At 34.4% G+C, this 11,184-nt stretch overlaps 1 protein-coding gene across 1 annotated transcript; it reads right to left on the reverse strand.

Moving 5' to 3' along the window:
• Positions 1-729: 729 nt before the first annotated feature.
• On the reverse strand, positions 730-10,255 carry LOC141671474 (sterol 3-beta-glucosyltransferase UGT80A2). Its single transcript, XM_074477746.1, has 14 exons — positions 9,872-10,255; positions 8,548-8,729; positions 5,692-5,931; positions 5,358-5,469; positions 4,346-4,516; positions 3,718-3,781; positions 3,544-3,601; positions 3,108-3,285; positions 2,548-2,678; positions 1,963-2,065; positions 1,755-1,831; positions 1,350-1,397; positions 1,096-1,245; positions 730-1,025 (listed from the first exon to the last, which is right to left on the reverse strand). Exons 1-14 carry the CDS (start codon positions 10,047-10,049, stop codon positions 837-839), a joined length of 1,881 nt encoding a protein of 626 aa, XP_074333847.1. The 5' UTR covers positions 10,050-10,255; the 3' UTR covers positions 730-836.
• Between the last annotated feature and the right edge of the window lie 929 nt (positions 10,256-11,184).

Raw genomic sequence — 11,184 nt, forward strand, 5'->3', positions numbered from 1 at the left:
TTGTTTACGTTACTTTTCGGCATGTTTTTCAATGCTCGTTTAAAGTATAGTTTCATAATATATTTTTTTAATATTTTTTTTTGAATAAAAGTTTAAACATTATCATCTATACTTTACAGAAGTCTCGAAATGTGTGCCGAATAGTAACGTAAACATCCCAGTGGGACAGAAAGAGTATCAGAGCTCGATTTAGGGAGGGACTCAGGCTCGAGTCCTCCCACCCCATTATTTAAAGTATAAGATCATCACGGGTTTTTCTCGACCACCTTAAGGTTTTTGTTTCGATAACGCTAGGACAGCTTATCTGCAAGATACGAATTCGGACTTATATGTCACGAGCTTCGTTGTCTGCCTATCACGTTATTCTGTGCAACCTTTGTACTCATTTGCGTGCAGATCTTATTTTTCTCTTGCAGTTGCTTACAACAATGATCATCTTCTACATTTTAATATACTCCCTGAATTTTGAATATAGTTTTGCCCATCTTCCTCAACCCCCATGTAATAACTTGCCGTATTTATTGCGGAAGACTTAATTCTCGTTCCCGACCAACTGCCCCGGAATTTGGTTGGAGGGAAGAATTTACAGCAAGACTGAAATAAAGCTCTTCTGTTCTAACTAGATGTTGTGTCAACTACACCTCAATTCAAATCACATGGCCCCTCCACAACCAATCAAAGCAAGTGGAAGCCAGAAAAAGTGCGCTAACAATGTTTGCAGTTCTTGAATTGAATGCGAAAAAACAGATATATTGTATAAATAAATTCTCAAAAAAAACTGGGTTCAAAGTCAATACCAAGTAGGGAATTGTGATCGTACTGACGCTGAGATATATTTACCAGCAACAACAACACCGCCTGAACCATCTACTCAAGAAGAATTTTGATGGCTCACGCTCACGCTCACGCTCAGGTGTATTCTTTTTGTTTTTCTTAGGAAGTTGTTTGAAGAAAGCTCGTACAGCTCCTGCCACTCCATCTTCATTTTCCATTGCTCTAGCAAGTTCTATTGCATTCTCTCTTACCTGCAAATCGTATTTTAAGTCTGACTACTGAGAATGATAAAGATCCCTTGTGCAGTATTTGGGAAATTACCTTGGGCTCTAGCATATACTTGATTGCATCAACCAACTTGTGAAGTGTAAAATCATCTACAGGTATAGGTATAGGTCCTACTCCTCTTGCGTGGACTCGTTCTCCCCAAAACATTTGGTCACCAAAGAAAGGTACTATGGTCGTTGGACACTATATTGCAGTAAAATCATGATTAATAAATTAGAATCTACCAAAGATAATTAGATGGAATGGACACTGATTAATTGATAATATTAGAAAGCTCTTGCTCATACCGCTGCTTTGAGACCAGCAGCTGTTGTCCCAGCACCCCCATGATGCACCTAACAGCGAAGAACAAGGAGTAAGATTTGTCAGAATAGGATGGTAGCAGTAAGAGGATAATTTACAGAGACTACACATGTGTATGTATCTTTGCAAAATTATTTACACAATCATATGTTGTAGTTCAATTTCACACCCTGGAAAAAATACAGATTCACATATATTGTAGGCTTTCATAGATCCCGAAGATAATAGCAGCCTATTGAAATCCAGTATAGAATTCATGTTTGTTATGGAGCTTAATCCAAATGACTAAGGTAATCTGACTCGTCACAAGAAACTTAACTATAAGTGCAGTAATGCTTTTATGCTTCATACTAATGCTGTTATGTTTCACATCAAATATGTAATCTTACCACTGCAGCACATTGTAAGAATAGCCAGTCATGAGGAACGTTATCAAGCGTGTAAATGTTGTCCTTTGGTTCTGCCACTAGAAAACAATGTAACAAAATCAAAACTTTTTAATGCAGAACAGACAAAAGAGGCAAAACAAAGTTTGATACTTGGGAAGAGGCCAGGATACAGTAAAATGTAAGTGTGAGAAAGAAACGAAAGACTAACATTCACCAAGTCCGCCCCAGCCTTTATTAATGATACCCCTTTGTCCGGTAATTTCTAGGGCATCAACTATAATTTTGGTCATTTTTGCTGGCTCTTGAACAGGCTGAGATGAAATACATATGTCAAGGGAAATTTGTATCTCAAAAAAAAAGGTTAGCAGGATAGATAGAACTGGTTTTGACAGTCATAAAACTAATTTAACGTTAAAGGCACCAAAGTTCTAAATACATCATATCAACCAATTCACTCAACACATTTAAAGAAAGTGGGCAACTATTGAAACTTAATAAATACCATCATACGTGATGACTGATGAGTTTCACTTTATGTGAATTTAATGATAGATACAATCATCTTTTGCATTTTCTAGTGGAATTACTTTGTTACAACCTTACATTTACTGAGTAATGTTCTTAGCTCGACATAAATAGGTGACAAGGCGGCAATCTGAGAAGCTAAACAATGCAAAATTCTAGAAGGTCATTTCAGGGAAGAAATTTATCCATATAAATATGAGTATCATTTTTGTTGCAGCCTTGCAGGGCCAAAGAACGTAATCTAAAGGGAAGTTACAAGAAAACTCACAAGACTACCAAACCCAATATAGATAGGCTTTGTGCCAGCTTTAAGCCATTTGACAAGTGATTCAGGAGGCTCATAATTTGATGCAAGGTCCAGGAAGCAAAACCCCACAACATCAATCTTAGATCCCCAATCTGCAAATTAATAATCATCAGCCACCGAGAAAAAATATATCGTGATACTTGCTTCGGCATGCTCTTCATATTTATAAAAGTGCAGTACTTGTTTGCATTTGCATTGATAGGATTCTCTTTAAATTCATGAACATTGAACATTTTAACTCTAGTGAATTGAGCAATGAGCACAAGGATTCATGGAAGACCTATGCTAGCACACACAAAAGTATTCTTGCCAACTGCCATATAATTTCCATGAATTTACAAATCCCAATACAATCGTCTATTCCATAAAAACATACTACTACTTAAGATGTCACCATATCCAAACCTATATACTTAAGGAGTGTAAAATACATGAGATATTGGATGTTTCAACAACAATATATAAATGAAAAAAGGAGCCCGAAGTAGATATAAATGAACATAAAAATCTGAAGTATTTACCTTTTGGTTTAGGAACAAGGTGCGGACTCCAAATATATCCATATGGAATATCAGAATCGGATCCTTGAGTACCACTCAGATATGTGACTGGTCGTAACTTCAACTTTTTCTTCCTGACATCATTTATCATATCTCGGATTCCAAGCCAGATTAAGGAATCAACTATTTGATAAGACAACTGCAGTGTTCATTCAAGATTACAGGTGATTATGTTGAAATATTTGAAGAAGAATTTGAATTGAATGACCAAAGATAACACAAAGAGTATATATATGGTATTTGATGAGGAAATGGTTGGATCTGCTTGCTGTGTCATAATTCCACTTTGTAGAGATAGCAAATGGCATAGAAATGAAAATGATTTGATTACAAAACGAGTGTTCATATTACCGAAATTTGCAACAGCTTTGAAGTTTCTGTAATTAAATGAACTTACTCTATATCCAGCTGGTTGCTTAACACGAGATAAGGGATGTGGAAATTCACTAGTTGGCCTGAAATTAAAATTTATGTACTTTAATATAAGGAGGTAAAAGGTTAATAGAATCACAAATACTGTGAACAATTCTATTATACTACAAACAGACTCCATTATCCAGACAACACTTACGTCCATGGCATTGTAAAGAATATGTGAATTGGTATTTTCAGTGCCTCGGCCACATGAGTATGTCCTGAGAAGCATTTATAAAGATTAGTGATTAAATTATCTATTTCGGGGAATACGGTAAAACTACAAACTAAAAGCATCAGTTTGCGACCCGCAATTGAATAAAATTAAACATGGTGAAAACAAATTGGGGAGTTTAAGTCATCAGATACAATTGTTCTGAGTGTCAATGTTGAATAAAATTTCCTTGAGTAACAGAAAGTACAACAAGACGGTGTTTAGCTTAGTATATGGATTAAAAAAGATATCAATTAACAAAAAACTCCATAAACATATTCATCCTTGCAAGAGAAGGATCTCAGCAAATAATTGTTTTACGAGGATATGAACAGTTTAATATTTTCAAGTAGCATACACAGCAACTTTTTTGTTCCTAGGGGCTGAGACTTCAATCTAAAATTTTAGATGGCAATCACAGTGTTCTGATTGATGAATATCAGAATGTCGGGACACAATAACCAACAGGACACTAAAATTTAAGTGAGGCACACAAACACACATGGATATTAGAAAAATTCCAACAGCACAAGATAAGACAAAATGACTGAGATCTTATCTCCATTCTAACCATATGTTGGGGGATTGGCAATTATAGCATCTGCTTTAAATGGTATTCCACTATCGACATCAGCTTCTGTGCACGCGGGAAGCAAAGAGTTAATGATCTCTTTTAACTCCTTTCTTTGAACAGGTATTTCTGAAGGTCCTGATGGCAAGAAACCTTTGTTTTTAACCATGTCTGCAGGTAAAAAAAAACATATCATGATGTTAAATTAGTTAAACGAGCTCATATTATTTTGAGAAAGATACCTAATGAGTACTTTTACTATACTATCAGTAATTATTTCCATATGAGATTGAACAATGTAAAAGGGTTGACCACGAAACTAATATACTTTATCTTATCAGAGACACACAGTCTGTGTACACTACATAAATAAGTAGCATCTGAGATATTTTTGATTTTCAAAACATTATATTATCTCCAAAGAAATTCACAGGCTAATGACTATATTACTTTTTGGGATTTTATATTCTTCTGTTCAGTGAGGTGCTATGAATTGGGACTTTGGAGACAAAATTTTCGTGGTAATATCAAAGCTTGAATTCCCATTGCCTAATTCCCTCCTTTTGATAGTCATATTAAATATAAAAAAAAAACATTCTTTTCAACAGCAGTTCTCTGTGACACATATGAAATTAATGTCAGCAGTTATTACGGACACATTGGGATGCGCAAGCAACATATACACTTATGTATTATGGAATGTATGTAACATCTAAAGGGAAGATGGAATTTCTATATAAATTGTAACTACAGTAAGCCCCTACAACTGAAGTATGCAACACATGGTATGTATTCTCCTGCTATCAGGCATTTAAGTTATACTCAGATAAACCAATATAGTTTGAGCCCATAACTGATCTTGTTAATTTGTATTGTTTTATCATTACTGTGTACTCTAACCACATTTGAATCAGATAACAAACACTCAACAAAAACATACAACTAAGCATCACTCTGTCCAGACAAGATTCTCAAATCATTTCTAAAAGATAGAAGATATTTGGGAACATACATCCTGCGAGAACTACCGGGTCTCCACCTAGAGGATAGAATTCCAACCCAGCAGTCAAAACAAAATCCTTAAAATTTGCATGAGTAGCCAGCCTAACACGATGCCCGTAGTACTGCATCACAGAGAAGCATTACCAATACTTAAAAGCAAAAAACCAAGTCATTCAACAGTACCATCCCTCTATAAGGTAGTACAAAAAAATTGGGGACTACAATTAACTTGCAAAAAAAGAATCCGCTGCAGATATCCATCACTTCTAAAATGAACACTCAATCTAGTAGCATAAGTTGATGATTCAGAAATAAATAATAAATAGATGAGAAAATCACAACACCTGCAACCGCTTTCCAATTGCAATAAAGGGTTGCACATCACCACGTGTACCAACTATAAGAATTACTATTTGTAGAGGAGGAATATCTTGAAGGTCTGCTGAGTCAAGAGGATCATCGTCAACTTCATTATTAGCACTTTCAGGCGGAACACTGATTGCCTGATGAGCAACATCTCCGGGGACTTCAAACTCAACGGTTCCATCATCTTTTACTGTTGCTATTCTCTTCAATAAGCTTAGCTGTTATTGTTCAAATGCATAATGAAAATCCAATATTGCTATGCTTATTTAAAAAATTGTTACATACTGAGTAGAAGTCACAAAGTTGCAAGATCATTAAACAGAGAAACATGATGCATATATTGTTAAACTACCAAACAAAAGAAGATAATGATCTCTATCAAATAGAACTCGTCTAAAATTACTATATATAGAATTGGACATGAATGTTAAACTTCAATTGCTAGTTCTCTCAGCATCTAGTTTAAACGGAAGATTCTAGTCCCGCAGGAACTAAAATCCTAGAATACATGGATTAAAAAACTGAGATAATATTTATTGATTTTATTTTTTGAAACTCTAAATATCTATTGCTAATTAGTAATTTGCTTTGTAAAGAAAGTTCTATTACCTATGTAATTGTTTAATCTTAAACTAGTTTTGCACTACTAATTAATTATTTATTTTAGTTTTGTGTTACTAACTATTTTTTTTTGCAAGGGAGAAAAAAATACTACTATTTTTTTTTAAAAAAAAAACTACTTTTGTATTATATACTACTCGGTGTTTAGAGCGAGGAAAAAGAAGTATTCATAATATATTTTCTTTAATTTTAAAACTATTTTGGGCTGCAGTAGATCATCCTGTTGGATGTATTAAATTTAAAAGTATATATTAATTATATAGGTACTTGAAACTTATTAAATTAAATAGTCGACTAAATTTATTACAATAAAATAAACATAAAACAAATCACATGACATAAATATTTGGCTGGTTGTAATACTACCAAACAAAATTGTAAAATTAACCCAATTACTAGCTATATTAGTAAATTATCAAGTACTAAGGAGTATATTTGAAGCTTAGAGCATCTCCAATTGGGGTGCTAACTGCTAAACCAAGGTTGTCAATATTGCCCACTCATCAATAATATTAATAGATTATTATCGTTTTGCTCAATTGTACTTTTGGCAACCTTTTTACCAAAATTTACTCCACTAATTAGCACTCAAAATTGCCAAACTATTCATATACAAGTATAATTTAAAACAGATATGAACGTACATGTCTTTCTTAGGACATATGAAATTATTTCCATTTTGGGAGGGTGCCAAAGGGTGCCAAAGGGTGCCAAAAGTTGGCTATTTTGGTTGGCACCACTGAGCCTCCAATGGGTAGGTAGCCAACAAGAGTGCCATGCCACATCATGCCACATGGCACTTTAGCACTCTTTTTGGCACCCCCGTAGGAGATTCTCTTCGGCTGGTAGCCGTATGCCTAAGGTTCTAGCCAATGGTCCCGATCCCACCTTGGGTCCACAGATGGAAAGGTCTAAAGTATACTAAACGACTTCAAGTATATTATTTCTTCATATTGCACGTTTGCTTGCAGCACTAGCATTATAATGGAAACTGGACAAAAATGCTAACCCCACTTTCCAGCAAGCTATCCATTAAATAACAAAAGTACAGTAATATTTATCCAATTAAATACCTCTATGTAACATCTACTAAATGGGTGCAGACCAAACCAATATTGACTATTTAGTAACATCTACAAAATCTATCTGCCAAAGTGATCCAGGATAGCATAATATTGAAGAAATATAGAATACTTGGCATAAGTTTTCATACTGAGAATCATAACATTGCATCAAGTGATGCTATTTATTGGGTTTATTTTGTGTCTCCTATCAGCAAAGTAGGCTGCAATTGATATTGTGCAACAGGTAATCATAATATTGCATCCAGTGATGCTCTATATTGGGTTTATTTTGTTGTCTCCTATCAGAGTAGGCTGCAATTGATATTGTGCAACAGGTAATTCGTCGAAGAGAAGCATCTAGGCACCATATGGTAATTGTATAGGAATATTTAAAAGCATGTTTTGACCACCTTTCTAAAATTTTCTTGGAACGAAGCTATCAATTATCATATATAGCCTTCAAAGCATAGTTGGGCCATTTCTCTTTTCAGATCCACCGGACATCAGCATACTTTAGCTCGCCAGTATAAGTTAAGATTTTTATTTGTTTGGGTGGAGGGGGAAAGGGAAGAGAAGGTATAGTGTAGCTTCAATAAACATAATACACTAATTCTTTTCCGCTAGAGAAACTTCTTCGACTAATCTTATGATTATACTAGAATACGTGAAGGTTGAAAGGTGCAGATGTGCCAGGACCGGATCAAAGGCATGGTCTGCACTCTTCAGGCAAGCAAGTTAACAGATGCTTCATAATTCATTATTGTATAGTCACAAAGATTGCAGAGCACAATAAAATCAACTTACATCGAAAACTAAAGGAGCATTTGCAAATGCATCTTTCACATTATATGAGGAATAGGCCTTCAGTGTGTGTGTACATACATACTCATTACAGCTTTGCATGTTTACCAAATCAATTTGACACCTTCAACAGGACAATTTTAGATGTCTGTGCACAAAATACGAACCCGTGCTACACTATGCCAAGCAAATGAAGCAAGGCAAATTTCTGGTCAATGCCAAGTAAGTCCGCATGTTTAGATTTACGATGGTTTACAAATCCGATCTTCTTTTAAACAAATAAACAAGGAAAAATAAAAGCTGCTAGAAATATGTGATGTAAAACTATATTATACACATTATTATTACCTTCTCCTTTATGGGAAGTTTATCATCAAAAATTTGTGCTGCGTCCTCAGCCCTTATATTATGATGTTTTTGTCTCTCAGTCTTTGATCTTTCCAACTTATCGCTTGAAGGTGGCATAAACTTTTCTGAGTTCAAAAACTCTACAGGTAAAGTATTTACTCTCGGAAAACTTCTAGCATTGCCTGCAACATCAATGATAAATAGTTCCACATTAAACATCCATACATATTACACATAAACTACATTAAAAAGCACTCAAACCACCATATTCATTATAGTAACACCACATTCACCTAATTTCATGCCTAGTCACTAACGCTCCAATTGGTTGCAGGAAAAAAATCAAGTTGGAATAGAGTAAAATTTGTACTCTTTTGTAGGTAGATTTACATAATTTCCACTATTTTGTGGGTAAATATTCATAATTTCCACTATTTTTGAGGGTAGAGATTCACAATATCAGCTAAACAAAAAATATACATACGCAAAAAATTCCACTCTTTCCTCCAGTTTACTACGATTTTGAATCACAACTCAATTCTACTCATTTCTACATGAATGCTTCATTCCTCCTACTCATTCATCTCTTCCCAAACCTCACCATCGAAAATCAGCCATCTCTCCTATGTTTTCACTCTTATCATAAGGTTTTCATTTCATTTCATCCATCTCCAACTAAACACCGAGCATTACTTTTTTACTTCCTTTCCGTCCAAATACTAATACTCTCTCTCTCTCTCTCTCTCTCTCTCTCTCCCTCCCTCCCTCCCTCCCCATAATTTGAACTAAATTATAAATATAAGTTATAACACTACAAACAAACACCTCTCTCTCTCTCTCCCTCTTTCTCTCCAGAATTAGAACTAAATTGTAAATGTAAGTTATAACACTTCAAACAAACACCTATCTCTCTCTCCCTCTTTCTCTCCAGAATCAGAACTAAATTGTAAATATACGTTATAACACTTCAAACAAACACCTCTCTCTTTCTCTAACTGGAACTAAGTTATGACACTTCAGTATAACCTCTCTCTCTCTATCTCTCTCTAATTGGAACTAAGTTATGCCACTTCAGTATAACACCTCTCTCTCTCACTCTAATTGGAACTAAGTTAAGACACTTCAATATAACACCTCTCTCTCTCTCTCTCTCTCTCTCCCATTTCACCAATGCAAACTCAATCACACCAATCACACTCAACCACAACCACCTAAACTCTCCCAATCAAACACTTCACCTCACTCACACCTCCAAATTCACTTCATCAAACAATCATCAACTCATCTCAAACCAAACTCAAAACATCAAAAACATCAAAATTACCTGAAGAATTACTCCCACCGCCATTCGACAACTCACTCGCCACAGCCTCCTTACTATCCAATTCACTCCCACTACTACTCCCCACGCCTCTCTCAAACCTCGCCGGAACTGCCACATCACTCGCCGGAACCACCGACTCCGGCGAGCTTCCGCCGCTCCTCTCTCTCTGATCCGTCATCGAGATCTAGAAAATGTGAGGATTATTCGATGCACAAAACACAGGTCACCTGAGAGAATATAATATATAAAAGATATAGATACAGAAAAAGTGTATGTATAGATTGTTGTTTAATTTAAAATATATATATAAACCACGTTCTTGTAAGTGGGAAGGATAAAGGAGGAGGGTGATTTTGTGGTGGAAGCCAGCGAACTGAGCAGCGTACCGAATTAACCGCTCCCGGACATGTGTGTTTTGTGCCGTCAAAAGGGTAGTTTCGTCATTTCACTTTTTCAACTGAAATTCTCACAAATGTCAATTTTATAGTCAATCAAATTATTTTTCATCTACTTCTCACAAAAAAATATATTACTTTAGGTATGTCCGAAAAAGTTATTTTATTATCAAAAATATGAATATATTATACTACAATACTAAGTTCGTAATATATTTATATTCGACGAGATTATTCGTTTATTAAATATTTCAGTCGTTAATATTATATTGTGTTATCGATTTTAAAGTTGAAATGAGTGAAAGTAGAGCTGGTAATTTCATGTACGACACGATAACACAACACGAAAATAACAGGAAAATTATTGATTTGGGTTAACATTTTTTTATACACGAAAATACACAGATAAATTTAATGTCAGTTTTGGATTTAATCTTACATACACGACACGAAATAAAATTAAACAAAATAAATAAATAAGTATATAAAAAAAATTAATTTTTAAAGAAAAGTAATTTTCATTTAGGTTGGCAAAATGAAAAAAAATCATCTAATTTTCATAAAACATATTATTTTATGTAGGTCGTGATTGGTATAAACTTTAGATTAAAAAATAAATTTGTGTGAACAAATTTATTTTGTTATCAGAGATGAAATTATATTAGGGCATGTTTGGCAAATCTTATAAGCCAACTTATTGGCTTATAAGTCCGTAACATCTTATTGACGAGTATTTGTCGACCCAACTTATAAGTTGAATGTTGTTAAAATATAAAAATTAAGATAATCATATATAAAAATTATTTATTTTAGTTCATTTAAATAAATACAATTCTGACTTATAAGTTAAATTATCCAAACACTTGTATAACTTATAAGCATTTATCAACTTTCACTTATCACTAGCTTATACGCTTT

The sequence above is a fragment of the Apium graveolens genome, chromosome 7 (assembly GCF_009905375.1).
Source record: "Apium graveolens cultivar Ventura chromosome 7, ASM990537v1, whole genome shotgun sequence".
NCBI classification, from domain to species: domain Eukaryota; kingdom Viridiplantae; phylum Streptophyta; class Magnoliopsida; order Apiales; family Apiaceae; genus Apium; species Apium graveolens.